General features: G+C 27.3%; 1 protein-coding gene across 3 annotated transcripts in view; it reads right to left on the bottom strand.

The window, feature by feature from the left end:
- Window positions 1–23,920, bottom strand: part of LOC112688059 (atrial natriuretic peptide receptor 1-like) — a 395,288-nt gene that overhangs the window by 357,824 nt on the left and 13,544 nt on the right. The window contains exons 2-3 of one of the 3 annotated variants that reach the window (XM_025561079.1): window positions 20,128–20,302; window positions 19,834–20,054 (exon numbers count right to left, since the gene is read on the bottom strand). In XM_025561079.1, the coding sequence (XP_025416864.1) occupies window positions 19,834–20,054; window positions 20,128–20,302 (396 nt within the window). Of the gene's footprint in view, window positions 1–15,399; window positions 16,807–19,833; window positions 20,055–20,127; window positions 20,303–23,920 lie in introns of those variants that run through there. The other 2 variants (XM_025561080.1, XM_025561081.1) reach the window with 2 other exon arrangements.

Raw genomic sequence — 23,920 nt, 5'->3', positions numbered from 1 at the left:
CAGGGGGCACTAGGGGCAAGTGTCTCTCTCGTTGGAAAAAATTAAAGTATATTTAAAAGAACTAAATAATAGATCATAAAAATAAATATTGACAGTTTTAGTACAGTAATGTCACATTATTTTTTGGGGAATCTAAGCCCCCGAAAACACCCCTACATACGCTATATCATATAATTTATCTTATAAATATCTCAAAATTAAATAAATGCTGGATCTGCACTTGGAAGTAGGTCCAATATCATTGTTCATCATAACTATTAACACTTAAAATTGTTGGCAGATCACATGTATATAAATGTCAAACCACTACAAATATAAGTGAACGCGAGAAAATACTTATAACCTCATTAACTTATAACATTACGCATGAACATTAAAAATTAGGTCAACTTCATATATATAAATATTTCATATATATATATAAAATATGTATAAATAATCGCTGCATATTTCAGTTTTGGAAGTTATAAATCTTCATCGTTAGTACTGTTAATCAATGTTTTGACTTTATAATGTGATACTTTATTCGTCAGATAAATTAAAATACGAGTCAAAGGATTAACAGTCAAAGTTTATAATAATTATAAGAAATTATGAATAGATTTAATTTTGCTACGTGTTTACTGTGTTTACAGATTACATTTTTTCGTGTAAATCTAAACCTATGAGTGAAGTCATACTAGTGTTAACATTTTTTTTCATAATTTTAAAAAATATTTTGTTATCTTCAATCTATTACACGAAATTATATTTTGTACAAAATTCTTTCATATATTTTTATTTAAATATGAATGATGATCGTTAATTTTTTTGTTCCAAATAATTAATTTTTATTCCTACCTAATATAAATTTAATTCGAAGTTTATTTAATTAAGTTAACAAGGAAATTAAAATTTTATAAATCTTAATAATAACTGATAAAATATACATACTAATTCATTTTACTACATAAATATGCATATTTTCATTTAGTTAGAATATTCTAGGATTATTTAAATTATTTATCCGCTTAATTGTTTAATTAAAATACTTAAAACAATTTAAATTGTATTATTTCATCAAGATGACACAGCTCATAAATTACAATGATAATAATACTAATAAATCATAATTTTTTTGAACAGTTTCCAATCATCAATTAGAAAATGTAATGTATTCCATTAAAATCACACAAATATAAATATTTTAAAATGTTTAAAGTATACGTACGATTTCGAAGTTTATAATACACTTATTGACTACACAATTAAAACAAATTGTATAGAATAATAAGGAACATTAATGTTATTATAAATTAATTATATTTATTGAAATTCTAACTAATAAATATGAGATATTTTGTTTACCCATACAAAAATCATTAAGTAAAATATTTTCACTATTAAATTAAAAATGAATAAATGAACCATGCGGTGTAAAGACATTTAAAGTTGTTTTTATTTTTATTTTTTTTTTAGTATCAACAATAATAATATTTTTTTAATAAATTATATGCGAAGTATACTACTATATTTTACATATATATCAGTAGAGATGAAATATAATTTTCTAAAGTTTTTTAATTCAGCTAGGTGAAAGAAAACATTAATTTATATTAGATGTTAGTTGTTACTGAAACAGAATAATAAAGAAAAGTAATTTAGTAAGTTTAATTTCAAAAACCACAAGCTCACAGACTTGGAATTCTCATACACCTTATTATCAAATTCCCTTACTTTACTTTTTCATGTCAATTTAAAACAACAATTCTATTCTTATAGCCCCCCGTAGACATTTTGTAAACGAAATAAATAATAAACTGCCGTCTTTCAGACACTCGGAGTTAAAAATGTTTTATAAATGCAAGAGTCTACATTTTAAACGATCATTTTTCAGATCCAACAAAATAACTAACCACAAATAATACCAGTAACTATATCGATTCATTCGAAATTTTCAAAAATATAAATTTTTAAAAATAGAACAATTGTAAGCCACTGTAGTTTAAGAATTATTTTTAATACAACATGAATCTTTCTCTAACACATGTCAAATAAATAAAAGACATTTATTACAGTATCCATTTACCAGTGGCTGTAGGTAATATCTTCTTCAAAGTAATTCGAATATTCATTAAAACGCTTGAGGTGATCCTTTTAAAGCCACTTGAATACACAAGAATATAAAATGCATTGTCAATCGCAATGCAAACTAATAATAATTACACATATTGAACTTATAAGATTAAAACTAATGTAAATTAATAAAATAAATAGTTAAAAACGTAGGTAGTTACACAATACATTTTTTCTTATGAAAATAAATTTATAAATCTAAACACAGCATATTTCTTATTTTTTATTAAACTGATTTGAAAGATTTACCTCTGATAACTAACTATTGCTAGTGCTCATAAATAATGACAATATAAGGTTCTTAGTAACTAGGAAATGGTATCAGATACTATCAAATAGTTAACAGATATGATTTAAGACCGGAAAGAAAAGTTTTGAAAAACCATTAGACAATCAGGTTAGGTTAACGTTAACAATAACTATAACATAAAACTGCACTCTAGGGTCGCATTTTTTGAGAAGCTAGATGGGAAATATTTTATCGAAAATCAATCAAAAACTGTACTATATGTTTTTGAATTTCGCGAACTGAGGCATTATCGATATTATTATCTGGTCGTTATACTTGGAATACTTAATCACTAATAAATCGGTATATGTTAGTCAAAATCATGATTAGCGGTTAATTGTACAGTAAACAATATTTTTGATAAATAATAAAAGTTAAACCTAGAAAGCACGTTTAAAGCACAAAATAATATCATAATAATAATGATTATTGTAATTATGTATAATTATTACGTATAACTTCAACCTATTAAATTGTAAGACATGCTGAGAACTAATAAGAATGCAAAAAGTAGGATAGATAGTCGTGGGACACCGGAAGTTTTGGTGTATGCATTCTAATAATTATGTGTTTACTTTTGCCCGATTTCAATATTACTATATATACCTATATACCTATTCAATATACCTATCTAGGTACTTTGCATCTATTATAAATGCACTAGCAACGTAGTGTATAGTTAAAACATTGCCGATGATCCAGTCTCTATCTAGAAGACCAATATTAATAAATCATTTCATCATAATATTATTATGAGACTTATATATTTATACATAGATGTTACGGGCGTTTTAGTCCGTAATCATTCAAAGTTTACAACAGACACGACAAAGGCTATAATAGACTGTTCGCCATCGACATAAATATTGTGTATAATAGTTCCACTGAAAAGTTTGCTAATTACCAACCAATATCAAAACTAATGATTCACTTAAAAAATCATAAATAAAAATATAAAAACTATAAATTATGGATGTATCAATTGGTTATCTATTCAATTTTATCGCTTATTCCATGAGTATTCATTCAATATTATATTCATGTATCACTTTGGTACAAAATAGACGGTTAAACCTTATACTACCTCAACCATAATTTTGTTACATTGATGTTTGTATGACCAAACATTAAATGGACCGTTTACATTTTCTCGTTGGTTCCCAGAGTCAATATGACCCCGTGTATTGTAATTTACGTTGTTCAATTTAATTCACAAATACATAATTTTGTCACTTTTTCTAATTTTTTTTTTTTTTCAATCAAAAAAATCAAGTTCGTGCATTATCGATTAATTAAAATAGACAAAAAATTTGAAATTCGACAGTGTAAAATGTAAGAGAATATCAGTTATTTGAAAATTATACAAAATAATGTAAGTATTTTATATTTTTATTTATTATTATTTATGAATAATATTAAAATATTATTACTATTACACCATATTATTATGTAAGTATTTTACTTTTAAAAACAAAAAAAATATATATATGATACTAATTAGTAATTATGATAGAAAAAATAATTTTATATTTGTTTCTAAAAGGTACTTCGGTTTGCATCGGGATATAGATGACAACCATACACAGTTTACGACGAAAATATTGTTTTTTCTTCGTTCTACCTCCTGTGTGATTTTTTGTATTGATTTTACAAAAATACTTGATAGTATTCACGATTTGATAAACAATAAATAAAATTATAAATTAGTTTGCTTTTTATCATAGCGTAATGAATTGTTTATTAAAACAACATTAAGATTATTCTATCCATTCTCATCTCATATAGCACTATACTCGTATTATCAAGTTTTTTTTATAATTTTAATATTCAAAAATAAGTGAACTTTTGAATTAATCAACGCAAATTCTGCATATTCAGTGCTTTTCATTACATAAGTGGCTACAATAAACACAACATTGCTTCAATGTCACTTTTGAAATTCATTCGTTTCCATTATTATGGTTAATTAGACATTAACCACATAAATTATGGCTCGGTGAATGAAACATACGAAACCCATATAAATTATTAAATATGTATAATATATATATTTAATATGTATATGTATATGTATTATTAATATGTAAAACAGAATAATCTCACAAATTTGATAAAAAACGTAACATGAAATTTCATAACTTGCTACTGATGTACAATAAAACTTTTTCCAATATGAAAAAATAAAAATTTCTTAAAAGTGGACATGTTACGATTACAATGTAGGAAATATTTATTTTACTCGATAAGCCGGACAAAAACTGCCTAAATCTGATATTTGTACCGTCCCTGGTCATGTTTTGTCCAAATTTTCGACTCTTACACAAGACACTGACATTTTAAACTGCTAGCGAGCGCGTTCTGAGGATTAATTCTCTACTCAGCAATTGCGGAGGAGACGAGTACGCGAAAACATTGTATACGTGTAAAAGACATCGGGTCAACAACGATATCGAAGGTGACGGCTGTGACTGTCACAACTACGAGACAACTTCGTGAATATTCATGGCAAACCGAACGCCCGTTGTCTCCGCTACTTCCGGAACATATCATGTTATTAAAGTGCAGCTATTATACCGGACACGCCCACAGTTATTTAAATAGTCCATTGTTGTACCTCGGTCATTTCAAGATTGAGAGGTTATTCTCCCCCATAGTCCCATGTACGCATTAGAAGGGCGGAGAAAAACATGGATATTGGAACGAAGTCAATGTGTACACAAATGTATACTTTGTTTATAACAGAACAGAGGCGTTTTTGCGTTTTATGCAAAAAAAACTTTTCGATAACAAAAAAATAAATTAACTCTCATGTATTGTAAAATATTAATTTGGTCAGGGAAGAATAATTACATAAATTTGTTATTTATGGCAGTGGTGTACTTTACAAAGGTGTTAGACATGTCATTCTCAAGGAGGGGAGGCTTTCTTTTCTAATACATTATTTATTGCATTTGTCCGCAAAAATTATTTATTCAGAATCTAAAACATTTATAGTTTGCAACCACTCAACTAACGTGTTTTAAATTAGGACTTCTAATAAGGTGGTGGTTGGATTCACACTAAACATATACAGCAAAAGAAAAAGAGAAAAGTCTCTTTTTTATCGTACTACACCTAATTCCTCAACAAACAGAATACCAAGAAAATCTCTGTAAACAATATACATAATGTATAAAAGAAAAACAAATTAAATATATTGTAAATTATTTTTGATCATACTATTAGTTTGAATAATATAAATCATTTTAATATACCATATTACCTACTTTTGATACATATTTTATAAATATATAAATAATGCAAATAAAAAATAATGTTTGTATTTAATTCCGTTGGTAGGCCCAAATGAAGCAGCTACATATATTTTCCTAAATATGAAACTTTTTTCAGACCTGCCCTATACTGCACTGTATAAAATTATTATAATAATATTGATCAAGGCCGATGGATGCGTGTAGTGGAAGTTTAAAACTGTACACGCATGGTATTGTCAATAGAAAAACAATAATTGCACATAAAAATTAGATTAGGACAAAAATAGTGACAATAAAATATTATACATATTTAATGTTGAGTACAATACGGTCACTATTATTTTTTGCAGGACCCTCGTATTCCGGCATTGAAATTGTACACAACAATGAATTTTGTGACAAAAAATTATCAGCAAAACTACCACCGTACCACAAAGTAACACCGGATTATCAAAGAAAACTAGATATTATAAAATATATATTTACGGAAATGGGGTAAAAGTTTTAATTTATTTATTTTCAATGCTATTTTATTCATGTATAAAATTAAAATTACCCACACTCGAATAATAAAATATGAATGTACGACGATATTTGTTTAAGAAATTGTATATAGATAAATAATCGAAAAATACAATTATATTTTAATTTGGTTAAAATATGCCAGACTACTGAGGACATCGATCTAACTCAGTGACAAATTATCAAATCTCTATTACAAAAATGCCGATTTAGATTAAATATAATTTACATATAAAAATAAGTAATAAAAAAGTTTAAACATTTTATTAAATCATATAATTTGATTTCCCTATGGAGAATAACATCTGAAATTGACAAAATTAATATGGAATTCGTTTTCTAAACGTATATATGGGCATTGAAGGTATCATATGAAAATGATCCTGCCGATAGTAATCATTGCATAACGAACGACTATGGGGTGATTACGTATTTAACTCGATAAAATAATAGGACGCATACACAAAATATTATCTAAAATCAGAATCCCATATTTGAGGGTAAGTAGGGTTAGTATGTTATTTGCAAGAAAAGCGGCCTAGTATTTACCACCTAGTCGTTATGTTATAATTTACAAACCTCATGAATAAGTAATAATACAATGTTAGACTGGACCGAATACTAACCTACTTAGTAACTAGTACTTAGTTGTTATGTCTGGTTTTTTTTTTTGTTCCGTTACGATCTGTATTGGAAAGTTAAAAATTATTATTATTATTATATGTATTTTCCCGATTTATTATGACGTACAGCCCTTGCGAACAGTATATTGTATACTATAGTTACACGTGCATGCGGAATATTTTAATAAGTGTAGAACGCTTTTTCACTCCGAAATTCATATCGGTTCGACGACAGCGACAAAGTTAATTATACATGATTTTCGTGATGACGTCTCGCTAAGCACCAGTCACTTTCTATTTTACCCGAGCACCAGGTGGTACGCACGGCCGCACGCAACGCTCAAAGAAACGTATCGTTACTACTACCTACCGTCGTTACACACACCGTGTGCTTGTTAATAACGATGTCACACCTGAGAATATAGTGTACACCGGTGTATATAGTCTTATAAGTAGATTTTAATTAGCCCGCACACGTGCTATTATTCAATTTAAAATCAAGTAAAATAACCTTACGCGATTCAAACTCGAATCGTGAACACAATGCGAACGGACTCGAAAGTCTATAATTGAAAAACCGTCACGATATTACTTTTAAACTCACGCATACCTATTACATTTTATATAAACATATAATATATACCATGCATATTCAACACCCCGTTTGATAAATTGAATTACAATTGGAGTTATATTTTTTTTATGTTTAAAATCCAATGTATACTTTCTTCGAAATACACTTTACTCCTTAATATATTTTGCTCGATATTATTACGTCACCCAAACACACGGTCTAATAGTATATTATTTTGTTTATTTGTGTAAAAACTAATTCGTACATTCATATATTATACATAATGTACATTTATGTTAATAAATTTACATTAATATTAAAGGTAATAACAATCTACTAATATATAGTATCTTAAGGAATATTTTTTGATAAATGTACAAATTTAAAAAGTAAATTTAAATATAAGTAAATATAATTGCTTAAAGATTGAAGATTAAATAATTGTAAGCAATTTAAAATCCATAAAATGTTTCAAGTTTCAATTTTATAAAATTATCAGTCTGATTATAAATGTATGTCAATAATTACAATTATTTTATTTAAGCTACAAAATACATGTCCACACAGACATTTTTTCTCCAAGTTATGGTATTTCTTTATTACAATATTATTATAATTTACCTGAAAAAAATAAATAAACTTGAATAACCGTTATAATATTCGCAAAGCGCACTACTGCAACTATGTATAGCAAGTATTATTCTCACTAATGCAAATATAATTTGTATTGCTATAATGCACACTTTCTAAGCAAAACAATAAAAGCTAACCCCCAATAATTTAATAAATATGTATTGAATATTTTACGGTTCATGAATAGTTATTTTAGTTATTTATTTCATATTTCATTCGAAAAATATTCATTTTTAAAATTAAATAATTTTTAAGCCTACTAAATCAAGAACATTCATCATTATCTATATTCCTATTTCTTAGAATATTTTAAAGGTCATATTAAATATTCTAGTCAATAAAAAATCAATTTTTATACTTCAAATTCAAATTACAATTAACCATTTACAACGGCATACATACATTCAAGTTCATCAGCAGAATAATTATTTCAATGTAAATTTATTACCGTTTATGCTGTAGTGTGAATAAAGATTTATTGTTTAATTATAACTAATTGCGTAGTGGTTAAATTTTAAATATTAAACTGTACAATAGTTTTTTGATAAATCTAGATAAATCTAAACAAACTATAAGGAATCTGAAAGTTTTAAAACATGTTCCCAAAATAATATAAAAAAAAATTACACCCTGGATTATATTAATGTAGCTAGAGACTTGAAACGATTATCCTACATCAAAGAAATTTATTTTTTCATATTTGACAACATTTTTGATTTAAATATAAAACTTTGAAAATACTTCATTTTTTTTTAAAGTTTAAAGTTTTCTTTTTTTTTTTTTTGGATATTGAGAGTTAAAAATGTCATAACATCTTACTCATATACTTACAAAATGATACTAAATTTCAAAAATCATTTGTCAGGATTTTATTTTATAAGCATTTAATTAAATTATTATATGATTTTTACAAAAATTACCTTTTTATTCATCAATTTTCAACTTTAAATTTTTAGATTAATCCAATACTAAACGTAGTATTTAAATAAATTATTTATAATTTTATTTCGACAAGTATTTCATATAAAAAACTTTATTGCAGCTAATAATTATCTAAACTAAATAATATATTTCTGCAATCTCATAAAGCAATTTATAAACGCATAGATATAAATTATTTCCCATAGTATCAATCATTTGTTTCTATATTCATTATAAACTCTTTCAATTCCTCATGTATTTATTTTTTCATCCTTTCTATCAACATATTATATATTAACAACCTCATCATCACTCTCCACTGAAGCTTATGCAATTATTCATGTTCTTCAATCTCTATTTTCCGTCAATTTCCCTTACACTATCACAGTGCCGCAAACCACAAAATAGGAGGCCCGTGTGCGGTAATTATATTAAGCCCCTTCCTAGGATTTATTTTTGTTGTACGTTTTATTTATAAGTACCAATTATTTTAGGTTTTAAAACACATTTCACATCAGTTAGTGTATGATATATGTATATATATCAAATTAAATACCTACAACTGTTGTATATTATACTTCACTACATATTTACGTAGTAAATTTGTTTAAGTAGTTTAGGTAGGTATGTTGTATGCCTACTCAAATACTCAATGGACTCATTGTTAAATAAATATTATATTACTCTAAAATATTATAACATCCTTACCTGAATTCTAAAAAAGTTTCTTTTAATTATAAAATAATAATATAATATTATTAAATAAATGTGTATTTGTAAAGTGTAGTTTATTTTAGGCTGGGACTAAGGAGCCCCCTAAATGTATGTAAGCCTTGGGGCCCGTGTGCGCGGCATACTCTGCATACCCGGTTTTTGCGACACTTCACTACCATAATTTCTGATTCCTTCAACTACTATCGTCTAACCTCTTCAGTAACCCCAACTCTTCTCTAACTCTTTCAGTAAATTAATTAACATACCAATTTCTTTTTTCTTGCAAATTCATTGAATTCTTTTGGATACCGATTAACGTAGGATCTGAGGAAATACATAATTATTTCATAACTTCTCAAAATTCGATTTCCTTCCATCTTTTCATTTTTTCACAAGACGTTGAAAAAACCTGGTTCTCTTCTTGGTATTTTCTTCCCTTAGTTCCGAGGTCTGTACTTCCTCCGGCTACTAAATCTTCTCTTTTTTCCGTCTAAGTTTTGGCTATTATCTCATTCTCACTCATTAATATCATCTCTCTCTCAATTCTCTACTCACCACTCACACGAAGTTTATCGTGTAACATCTTTTCGTCTACTAATTTAATAATTTTATTATTTGTTGGCCTTTATCTTGAAGAGAAAGATTGATTTTTATAATAATATACATATAATATCTTATAATCAGGCAACTTTTATAAAATAATTCCTTGGACAAATTAATTAATCAACTAAATACAATCTATCTAAATAATCTCTAATATTGAATTAATAATTTATTGTTCACACTTACAGCATTTAATATTTAGTTGAGCGAAGTATCTTTGAACTATTTCACTCATCTAAACAATTAAATATCTGTAGTAATATATAACTAACTAAATACTATTTAGTTTATTAAATAATAAGTATCAATACTTTTAAAAATATTCTGCTTCAGAATATAAAACTTAAAATATATGTCATCGTTAAAAAAAAAAAAATATTGCGACTAAAAATAATAAAACTATTTTATGTTATTTACCAAAAAATTCGGTCTTTGAGTAATGTAAAAATGTTGTTTCCAATATACATAAATTGATCGAAGAGAAGAAGGTTGATTGTTAAAACAACCACTCTATACTGTATAAATACATACTCAATTTATTACTAAATTTGATTCTTTTTTAAAAGAAAATACCAAATTATTATCTTGCCCATTAAATTATAAGTATAGAATAATACATACAGTATAATTTTAACCATCATTAATTCGATTAAACTCAATCAATTACTTAATTATTTCGTTTATAAGATAAATAATTTAAATTACTCACTAACTAAAATATAAATTGTAGTGCTAATAACATATTTATCCAATTCATTATCATCCTAATATTCCAGGAACTCTGTTTAATTTATCTAAAAGATTATTTGATGAATTAGTTAATTAATTAATTTATCGATTGATAATTCATAATCGGAGTGTTGTCAATAGTTAATAATCTAAAAATCAACAACTACATCTATCAATTTTCCTAAACTGTGTAAACCAGAGTCTGAATTGATATTGATATTGATACAAAAAAGTATGTAAAAAATGTTGTAAACAAATATATAATAAATCTAAAGAGTGTCAATGTACGTTAAATTTTCCAATATAATAGCTATATATATGTATATGCAATTAAGTTTTGCATTTTCCAATATAGAACTAATTATATTTACTCCATGTCAACATCGTTGACATTTTACAAATTAATTCGTGATATAGTCGTTTAATATTTAATAAAAAGACTATTTAAATACTCATAATTGGTAAGATTAATTTTGAAAGACATTAAATTATTATTTCATAAAATAAAATAGTAAAATATTATAAAGTATTATAATATAAAGATATATAATGAAAGAATTTCTAAAAGTATATGACAAACATAGAATCAAATTCTTAATCGTTTATATTTTATGCTAATAAAAAAAAAAACAACGATTAACTAACAAGTCATAAATCAATCAATTGACAAAAGATAAAAAACATACAATAATTTAATATTAATTTTAAATAAATGCAATATTTTAAAAAGAAATTTAAGCTTTTTATTCGAATATTAAAAATAAGATGACATTTGAAATACGTTTAACAAAAGTGATCAATAATTAATGTACAAATTATTAGCTAGTAAAATAAATACTAGGACTTCAAATTAAAAAGCAAAAGTATCTATATCTGTTAAAATTGAATTTATAACTATAACATTAAAACTATATTTATTTGTTAAATAAAATACAATTATTTGAAAATTTTAAATTTATATTATAGATATTTTAAACGGTAATTAATAAGTTTCAAATGAACTAATAACTCCGAATAATTTCACGGAAGAAGCATCTTATGTAAGTTATAACTAATCTAATAAGTAATTAATACCTGCACATTTACAATAAAAATAAAACATACTACATTAAGAATCAATAATACTTTCACATATATTTAAAAAAAAAAATCATCTGAGAGTAGTAAACTAACATATACTATAACTATAACGAACTGCACTCATTCAAAAAAGGTATTATAACTTAAAGTGGATTTCCACTATGAACGTTCATGTGTGCGTGCATAAAAATTGCTGTAACCGTGTTGTTGGACAAAGCTTAACATTTTTTGTGTACATGACTTGTTATATACAAAAAATTTTGTTTCCACTATTAACGTCTTTAAAAAAATCTGCCTTTATAAAAACGTTAAAATATTACGAATCTTACGTATACGAACAACGCGGTACAGTAACAAATAGATACTTATATTTTAATGCAGAATACTGACAAAAGACCTTCAACAACATGGTACAAGAAAAAAATTATATTAATATATATTTGTATACCAATATTATTTAATATTAATAAATGTATTAACTTATATATTCAAACACGTATTACCCGGTTAGAGATTTTGAATTCAGTTTGTTATTATTACAATCAATTAATGGAAAACGTTGAAAAAAAAATTATAATAATGATAATAATAATATTTGACAATTTAATTAATTATATTATTAATTATATTATATATTATTTAACTAATTAATTTTAAGATTTTAAAAATTGTATATGAAATTGTATATTGTATATTATATTACATGTAATATAATATATTAGCAAGATGGTTTTTAAAAAAAATTATTTTAACCACAACAATGATTAAATCGTTGTCAATTCAAAGCTTGTAAGTGATAAGGGAAATTAGGGTCTTCTAAACGGTTAACCCCTTCAAATGCATGAGATTTCTGTTGTAATACCTTTTTTCAACCTAAGTGCAATTTGACCTATGTAGACAATATAAGACAATATCACTTTGACGATTTAATGAAGTTTATGTTTGTGCGTCATGTACTATAATATTTTTTAAAATCTTGAACTCCCTAAAATTAGAAAAAATAACAGGTAAGGGAGGAAGGAATAGCTCATTAAGTTTTAAATGATTTCTGACAGTGGTAAATTCATTATACTTAGAAAAATAGAACCTAATTTCATATATATAATTAAATTAATTATATCATATTATATAACATAAATATACGTTTAAAACTATTATATTTTAAATGCCTTTCGTACATATAATAAATATAATATTTTTTTTAACTCAAATACTGTATTTACATGAATTGTAACCGTAATATTTAAATCCCAAAGGTCCAATACATTTGACATTTCTCGCCTAACTAATAATTCAGACAAATGGAGTCTAATTCTGTCAACAATATTGCCATGTGGCACTATTGGTTATTCAAATACAATTGAAAAATAAAAAAAGTGTCATAACAAACGAAAGATGTGTTGTCGATTATTACAAAATAATAACAAAAAAAATCACAATAATACTGAGCTTGCTGATTTATATATTTATTTCGCTTAACAATAAACTAATAATATATATATTATAAATAGAGTTAAATATTATTTATAGTACGTTTAGTTCCAATGTCATAATAATAGTTTCTAAAATGTTGAAATTTAATATAAGTTTCAGTTGTTGTTCTCAAAATACATGATTATAATTTCAATAGTATTATTTATATAGATATTGTAATCGTATATTATATTGTATTGGATTTATGTACAATTTTAAAATAATATAGGCCATCAAATAATATGGAAATTGAAAAAACATGAATAAAACCGGGAATAAATTATAAATATTTAATAGTAAAACGGTAGCCATAACATTTCATACGGTTAAAAATAGTTCAATATTTTTATTTTTTATTTTTCGATTGCTTGAATTTATTTTTAATAATTGCTTATACAAGTAAATATCATATAAGAAAGACGCAAAAATGTATTTTATATTATTAATTTAAAAGTATATTTTTTTGATCTTATCTATGTCGAGATATACTTATGTGTCTAATTAACGAGATGGGCAGAGTTAAATGACACACACTCAATAATTCAGTGTATCATAATTGATTAAATTAAGTTAATTTTAATGTACATTTTTTCGATATTATACACAAATAAAACTATCAACTTGTTAATATTAAATAAATCTGCATACATAAAAATAAATGTGTGAATTTTTTGTTGAGTTCAATAAAAATATGATAATTTTTATAATAATATTAGTGTTATTAGATAATTTAAGTAAATATTAGAGGCAAGGTGGCACGGATCTTTTAAAGCAGAACTTTTTTTTCAGATGCATCATGTTGCACATATCGATTGATACACAATTTTTATGTATATTTGTATATGTAAAAAATATTAACCCGTTAAATTTTAAATCAATAATTAACCACAAAATAATTAAATTAAAAATATAATGCGCCATATAAAAGTATAAAAAGAAGGTTAGACATGACTATATCATTGGACGATGTAATGTATTTATTATGTACATTTGTGTTAACTATTAAACCACCAAAACAATGCGAACATTAAGGCACTTTTAATATAAATTAAAAACGATCACAGACAAATTAAAAAGTTGTGTTTTTAATTTTGTAGACGAAATTTGAGTGTGTTATTTTAATAGAGAATACTCATCTAACGGTTTAAAACGATAGATTAGCATTGAAGATGTGAGTGAAAAAAAAAACGTTATAAATAAACTCTACAGTTAAAGTAAAATGCTTTGAATAAACTACAAGTCTTAAAACGCTAAAATATAAATGATAATGACGATAAACACGTTATGCGTTTTGTAATTGTGGTGACGAATGAATAAATGCTGAATAACTATAACGTGTTTGAGATTGTCTTGGGTTCACACAAAAATTGCAAAAATTTTTAACACGTAGGAATAAAATGAAAAGGTTTAATCCCTGGAAAAAGATACAGTATGTAAGTTACCAACACGAATTATTGTGTTCGGCGGTTATCGTGTGGTGTTCGTGTAGTTTTAATTTCTTAATTAATTATACCGTCATTACATGTGATTTCTCACGCATCACATCGATGGTATAATATAACAGCATTGTTTTTTATCGGGTAAACGTAGAGCAAAAACCGGCAAGTCGACGAGTACGGCAATTTTCATATATTTTTTGCTCGCCCTCGTGCCCCCACGATACCCTTGTGTTACGTATCAAGTACACGTTCGCGTTAAAATTACCTATTGTTTATTACTGAACAATGTTTGTAAACTTATTTTTTTTCGATCACGTAAACGCGTCCCGCGACCGATATCGCAGTCGACTTCCGTTTCATTATTATGTCGTTAAAAATGTAACACGGGCGGCCGTTGTGTAACAAGATAATAATTTACACGGTCTCTTACCTGGGCGATGCGTTCCGTGAAGGTTGCGGCTACGTTACTCGTTGTGCGGTCGTCGGTGGCGACGATCAGCAGCAGCCGCAGGCACCGCAACGACTGCAGGACCGGACGATCACGTTGCCCGGAAAATCATGTCCTGGGGACACGGCGGCAACCTGACAAACTGTTTCCGCGGTGCGATTCGTTTCCCCGACCGGGAGACCGCACGACCGAAACGCGAAGCGAACGAATTATTTTTCCGCGACTTTCGTCCCCGTGTTCGTCGACGTCCGCCGGTGGCTGTCCGCGAACATTGACAACGCACCAGTTGTGCAACAGGACGGTGCGCGAACCGCCCGTTCCGGTGACGGCGGGAAGAATTGTTACCGAAAAACTACGCTGACGGGAACTGGTATGGCGCGGGAGTGAGAGGAACTGCCGGTTGGACGACAATTCGAGAAAAAGATACGCGCGAACGGACGAACGGACCCGCTGTTCGCACTCACGACACGAACACACAGGGCGGACGAGCGTACCGCACACGCACACGCACTAGCACGCACACGCGATGATCAATGGCTCGACGACCACCGATGACAGCGAGACGATGACGACAGCCCTGGTGGTGACGGCGACGGTGGCGGCGGCCGCGGCGGCAACGACAATGAACTTGGCACGCTTGCGATAAACAACAATAATAATAACAACAATATAACGATATATTTCAGTAACAATATTACGTGGACACGTACGCGGTGCACTCGCGGATGACGCGCGAACGAACGCGGACGAACGGAGATGGCGAAGCGAACACGACGCACTGGCTCGGCCGCGGCACGTCCGGACCACACGACGATCCGGTCTCGGTCGGCGTGCGCGCCGTATCCCCCTCACTACCGCTACTATACCGCGCCGAAACGGTGGTGGTGCGGTGGCGACATCGCGCGCGCGTTTTCAATTTTTTTTTTTCTCTCTCTCCCTTTCGCCCCTCCTTTTCCCTCGTTCCGCGGATTTCCTCGCGAACCTGTTGCTGTCGGCCGTCACCCGGACCGAACGGTGTTAAACGCCTTCCCTGCAGAAAACACTACGGTCCCTACACCATTTTCGGCGTTCCTTTCCGTCTACCTCTTTCCCCGCGATTGATTGTCTCTAATTAATCGCACATTCGTACAACGCACGATGCGGTTGTATATGATTTACGATGTGTAATGAACGTTTGACATGAATCAGTTGTCGCAGCTATCGGCTATTTTTAAAACGTTACACATTTTCAACTTACTATAAGTAGATCAAACAGTTGAGCGTTCCAGTAAACTTTTCGAATTTTCTAGCGCTACGAACAGGTAACAGTGCCTCAACTACCGGGTGTGCAAGATGCAAGGTGTGCATTGCCCATCGGACTCCAATCCGTTATAGGCCTCACACGATGTATTATTATAGACATTTTAACTGAAGTAAATCGATAAATGTAAAAAACAGATTTATCATATTATTAAATATTTATAATCAAATAACATACCCAGATACTAACTAGTTGCCAATGACCAAATGCAATATCATTGATTATAAATTCTATTATATTACTAAAATCCTATGGTAATATTAATTCTTAGAACAGAAATAACAAAAAATAATGCAGGTCATTTAAAATTAAAGATCTACTAGACTACCTTCCATAATATAAACACCGATTAACACATTTTATTTATAGTAGGTAAATACTTTTTTGAAAAAATATTTAGACCCCAAATTCAGATTTGCATACCAGCTCCATAGTGTGTAGCTGCGGCACTGATAGGTAGTAAGGCGTCTCCTCCACTTGGAGTCGTGCAGCTATACCGCCGTAACGCAAAACCGATGTTAATCGACAATTTCGCGGAGCAAGGTTAGAGGGATGATTTCTTGATTTTTATCATTATTATAACACGGTTTCATACATGGTGTTTAATATCGTGTATGCCCAAACCTAATTTTTATCTCCGTAGAACCGTGCTAATTTTTTGTTTTACCGTTGTACACCGTAAGTTCGGTACACGAAAAATCATCGATTTACGTTGTTCGCCCAGCCAGAAAATATTGGATCGCATTAAAAGACAAATTAAATGACCGATTGGTCACCTCCCCTCCAACGGCTTGATTGGCACGAATGCGGTCGGAAATGATAAAATCTAGCTGGCTGATTGACCTGCTGAATATAGAGTATATAGGAACACGTGTATGGATTATTGTTTTGCATTTCCCCTTCCGTTTCGTACGCGGTTTTAATGTACGTAATGTGTTGTACACGGTTATTTTTCGTTGTGATTTCGTCCACGCCGACAACAACCCGCGGTATTTTTCATTCGTATTCCCGTGATCCGCCGGATTAACTATCACCGCCCGCGGACAGTTCTGCTTGTAAGCGTGACAAAATTAAACTTTGTAAAAATGATATATCTATTCGCAATAATGAATATCATAGGTTTTGCTTTATTAGGTAATTAGCCTAAATTAACATGAGAAAGTCACCAATCCGGCGTTACGTCATTACGTCCGATCATGAAACATCATATACACGTTAGAGGAAAATATTACACTTAATACCTTTTAAAAAGTAAGTAAGTTTGAATATAAATATATATCTGAATAAGGTTCGAATAATTATCACAGCATCATAATTACTACATAACCATATTGTGTAATACCATATTTTTTAAAACATTTTTTTTCGTATCAACCTATATCATATGGTTTATCAAACAACGGACTTTGTGTAATAACTTATTTTTATAGTATATTCATTAATATTTTATTAAAGAGCTAATTATATATATTATTGTATATTTAGTTGATTCATAATATAACAATACTAAACTTAAAATTATTTAAAATTATTGATAAATATAATATAAAATTTAAAGTTCTGGGTTAGCATATTTCTAAAATACTAATAAACAAGGCTAGGCAAGTTAACGATTTTTTTTAACTCATTAAGTTAAGTTATTTTAAAATAAAAAAGTTGAATTCAATTTAAAGTTAATTATATTTTTTCGTTAACTCGTTAAGTTAAAAGTTAATTTTGAAAAAAAAATTAACTTAACTTAATTTAAAGTCAAAATTTTCTAATTTGGAAAAATAAAAAATTGCACACATAATATTAGTTTTTTATGCTCAAGAAAATTACTGAGGAAATTTAAAATTATACATAAAAGTATTAACTAGCCATCAAAAAACCTACTTTTCTAAAATAAATCTTATTCCTGAACTCATACTCCAATCAATTTACAATTTTAATAATGAAATTAAATTGGAAATTATATCATAGTTGTTTTATGATTAATCCCCCATCGACACTTGTTCTCATGGTATTTACTATTTTCACAGAATATTCTTAGGATTTCCATGAGTTTATAGTGTTTATACAATAACAGTGTTATAAAAATATAATGATAAAATATAGCCCATATAATGACTATTAAAGTTATTTTTCATATTATTTTCGTCTACAGGAAATTCATATTAAATAGTAAATTATAAATATACTAAAAACCTCATTTAATAATTTGCATTATTCTTTGCACTAAAATTAACTTAATTTAGATACTTTTGAATAAAATTAACATAAAGTTAACACGTTAATCTTAAATAAAAAGTAACTTATTAAGTTAAAAGTTAATTTGTAAAAAAAGTAACGAGTTAATTAACTTAATTAAAATTAACTTAACGTTTTAACTAAATTTTAACTTTTAACTCATTAATGCCCAGTCTTGCTAATAAATAACGCCAAAACGATTCAGAAAAAACAAATAAACGTCAAACCAAATAATACAACAGTTGTTATGAATATTTTCATGTAATAGTTATGGTTGATCAAACATAGCCCATAATGTTTAAAAAGCAATTCAAAAATATTTGTCAGGTGTTGCTGAATATTAATACTTTAACTCTATATAGTTAATAATGAAACTGTTGTTTGTGTTATTCGATTCGAAATAAATACCTTTACATTCATCACAGCTAAAAATTTTATTAATTTGCAAAATTTTCAAACAAATCCAAATAGTTACAAAATTCAATTACAATCTGCTGAGCATGGTTTTCTAGATATTTAATCTCATAAAACCAACAAAAAAGTTTTAAATAAAACGTCTGTTAGAAATGCGTAAATCTATACACATTACAAAAGTGTTATGCCAGTTTATATATTATATGATTAATTTTCGCCGATCTACATATATGGGTAGTTATATTATAATATTATTATACAAGACTAGATTTGGTACTAAATTTTTCATACATGTATATACAATATATGTATAAAAATTTGTTAAATTAAATTTTAAAAACCTACTTTGCATGTTTTCATCTTATTTGATTTTACAAAAAACACCTATTAATAGTCTTTTAAAATGTCTTAATAACAGCATTTCTTATTCAATAAATCTACTATTTATATTTTTTATAAATGAAAATACTTACTTGTATACTTGGGACCGACCTCATTACGCAAATTCTCCGTTAAATTGTTCTGAGGATTTTTTGCCAAATCGAACGTATCATACTGGATACTCGCATTTCCTTTGAACATCTCCACAAGAGTTTTGGCCATCAATCCACATGATTGTTTTCCAGATACTCTCCAATAACCGTCAATGTCGTATATAAGTAACACATTTTTCCATGAATACCTAAAAAAAACCCTTTCAAAAACGTTCAAACACCCGTGTTATCATTAGACATAGCCGGAAGGCACACTACTCCGGTAGTGGCTACCTGTTTAAAACACTGAGAACCACGTCCGCTATATCCTGGAAATCTAACGTTCCCGTTCGTACTAATAAGAAATATTTGCTTTTCGGATCTCGTTTATCCAATGAAAAATCATTTGTAAAACCACCTGTCGTTAGCAATGGTGCATTCCAAAACTTTATCATCCTGGCAACGAGATCTAAAAACAAATACAATAGGTATTTAAAATATAGTCAAATATTATTTCAAGTAAAAACAAATTTATTTATTGGACCACCGAAAAATATTTTTAATTCAACAGAATATATATATATTATAACTATTTCAAAATAATTGAATGTCTAATAACTATAAAAAAAAAAACCGCTATAATCTATTAATTAAAACTATATTCTACTCCACACATTTTATTTTTTTTATTTTTCAGTTTTGATTTTTATTCTATGTAGCTCTGTATAACATGTATTAAAAATGAATCTATATGAACCTCATTTATCATTAATATATATATATATGAGATAGATAAAATCATAAAAAATATTCATGGGTAAAATAATATAAATTTATCTGGTTTGTTTTTTAGTCAATAGAAAATAATTTAGCTACGCTATTTCAACTTATGAATCAATAATCTTATAGTTGACTCAATTGTTTGATTGGTGTGTTTTAGTCAACTCAAACAATAATTGAAAGATTAAAAAAGACCTAATCTCACAAATGTTGTTAATAGTTAAATAGGTATAATAATTACGATTAATGAATACATGAAACAGAATAACATAATATGCATACAAAAATATAAACAAAATTTAACATGTACGATATATTTGAATAAATATATTTATTTTAGTCCTTAATAAATAATTTAAATGTTATCAATGTTGATATCAAATTTTTTCTAAGAATTCAAGGTCAATATTATTCCCCGTTAAACCTGATAACGATTATTAAGACACTTATGATCTATTATTTTTATTGTATAGTACGTTGTCAAATGTACTTAAATATCTTACGTTCATTATGAATATAATATTTTAATATTAACTGTAATCTTTATTCATTCTCATATAAAATTTAACTTAAATTATAATTTAGTTGTATATGGTAATTGTAATACTTACTTCGACTTAATAGTCGTAGATGATTAATTCAAAAAGTATCGGTACACTAAATTTCAATTTATTTTATTATAATTATTATCTTATACTTACTCGTATTTTAATAAATTAACTAAAAAATATGTAAGTATTTAACTAAAAAGTCACATGTATTTTTCAAGGACATATAAAACAAATTTAAAAAAAAAAAGTTGAACCGTTCTAAATCTAAAAATATGAAAAAGAAAGACCAATATATTATTGAACCCAACTATATGTTGTGTATGCGTGATTTTACAATGCTCGTAATTTATTCGAAATGTACCTCATATAAAATTGAAGAAAAGTACAATATGTATTTAATATATATATTTTTATACAATCAAATGTAATTCGCAATATTGATATATTTTATATGTACAAATAACAAGAATATGATTTATATGTATATTGATATGATAATTTTCCTCTTTTTGCACAACCCACTTCGTAAAATGATGATGAAATCTTCTTTAGGATTGGATAAGGTCCAATTCTTACCTTATCCATTTTCATTCTTTTTAGTTTACTTCCATTTTCAACATAAACTTAATTTCCAACTTTAAACTCATGCATTTTCCTATTTTTATCAATTCTGTTTTTGTTGATTTAAAAATTCTTCATGGAGCTTATTAGTGCTACTTTTCTATCTTCTTTATTATTATCTTGGTTAAATGTGTCTACCGGACTGATACTGATACTATTATGTATTTAAATTGTTTTAAGTTTTCCAATTTTTAAAAAAAAGATTTGCCCGTGCTACACAGAAATTAAATCCATTGATTGTCTTGAAAGCAAATTTGTTTTTTTTTAAACTTAATTTCAAAATATCTACAACTTTTTGATTAACTAAACTAACATTTGACCCGCTGTCATATACTGCTTTTATTTTCATATTTTTATCAACATGTACATTTTTCTTAATCAATGAATTTAATTTCTTCCGGCATTCTAGTTTAAAGACTTTTTGTGTAATTCAATCTTCATTGTGTCAGCTACTTGATCAGTACAAGCATCATTAACTTCTTCATTTAAATTAATTTTGATCTTAGAGTTACATAGATTTTAATTTCTACATTCTGTTGCAGGATGATAACGATTACGCCAACCTAAACCTTCACACATATAACAAAGTTTTTTTTAGTGTATCACCTATTCTCTTTTTTTATTCCTTTGATCTATCTTTAAATTTTTCTGTCTTTAGATTTGAACTTGTAATAAGCCCAACCTCCTTTTTTCTTACTCTAACTGAGTCCTCTAGTCTCCCAAGTTCGGTAAACAGTTTTTTCCATTGTTGTTATAATTTCTCGGTCTAATTCGTCTTGAATATCTATTGGTAATCCAACTATTTATCCTCTGTTTATCCTTGACATTACTGTTCCATTTTTTTTCAGCTTCTAAACATAGTCCACCAAGGAATCACCTAGATATTTGTAGTTATAAGCTTTTCTTACATTAAACCTGCCTTTATCTACAAATACTATGAGAAAAGAATTTTTTCATTCATTCCAATCCACTAAATCAATCTTCTTCAAATTCAATTCATACCAATCCTTAGACGACCCATCCAAAAAAAAACTAAAGTGTTTCAACTTTTTTTATATCACTGTTTATTCTATGTCTACTACATTCAGTTTCAAATTGTCTTATCCATTCTGCTGCGTTTTGTTTTTTTTTTAAATTTCTTTAAAACAAATTTTTTTTCTACTAAATGTAATCCTATTTCTTCATTTAAACTAAGTTTGTTTTCTAACTCTTTGATTTTTTCCATTTAAACTTTTCCTTCATAAAAATTGATTTCGTTTAACATTGAATTCGATTCTTCCAAAGGAAGTTTTTTGTAGCATAAGTTATCCTCTTCATCAGAATATTCTTTTTTAATATCATCATCTATCTTCATTCCTACTTTACGATAACCACTAATCGGTTCTATCACAATGATAGAATTCACTTTTAACTGAGGACTTGGACAATAATACCTTGTGGTATTTAATATTTTTATACTCATTTGATAATAAATACCATAATATTTTATCTTCTGATAAACCAACTAAAACAAAGTCATCTCCTTCCTTTTTAATAATATGTACTAACAACTATCTTTCTTTCGTTTTCTGTGTGTATATTATGTAATTTAATTATTCTTTCAGGTAATTGTATTGATTTATATTGTTTTATTTTTTATTAATGTTTATTGTATATATTCTTTCAGAATAATAAAATCCGTTATTATTTAATTACAATTTAAATTACATGTATATTTTTAAGTACATTGTATTATCTTGGAATTCGTTTGAGTTTATTTATAGTCTACATTAACCGAAAAAAAGACTCAACCTACAGATTTGAATTAAAATTATAAATTTGGTTTGCAGTTAACATTCTTAGTTTTAATATATTGATTTTTCTATTATATTGAACATTTAGATTAAATTTATTCATACATCGAGTGTTAAATTTTTAAAGTATTTTTATATGATATAATAATATTATAAAACTTATTCTAAATAAATAAGACAGAAAAATATTGTGGGTGATTTTGTATTTTTTCATTGTAATAGTTTTGATATATTATATTTAGTTTATAAAAGCAGAAATCAAACACATTCATTGATAAAATATCAAAATCAGAAATTTATTCTAGCTAAATATATAAGTAATTTGAAGTGTATATATATGTA

Source organism: Sipha flava, unplaced genomic scaffold (genome assembly GCF_003268045.1).
Source record: "Sipha flava isolate LNK unplaced genomic scaffold, YSA_version1 36_pilon_pilon, whole genome shotgun sequence".
In the NCBI taxonomy this organism is placed as follows: Eukaryota; Metazoa; Arthropoda; class Insecta; order Hemiptera; family Aphididae; genus Sipha; species Sipha flava.
This window is presented reverse-complemented; position numbering and strand designations above follow the sequence as displayed.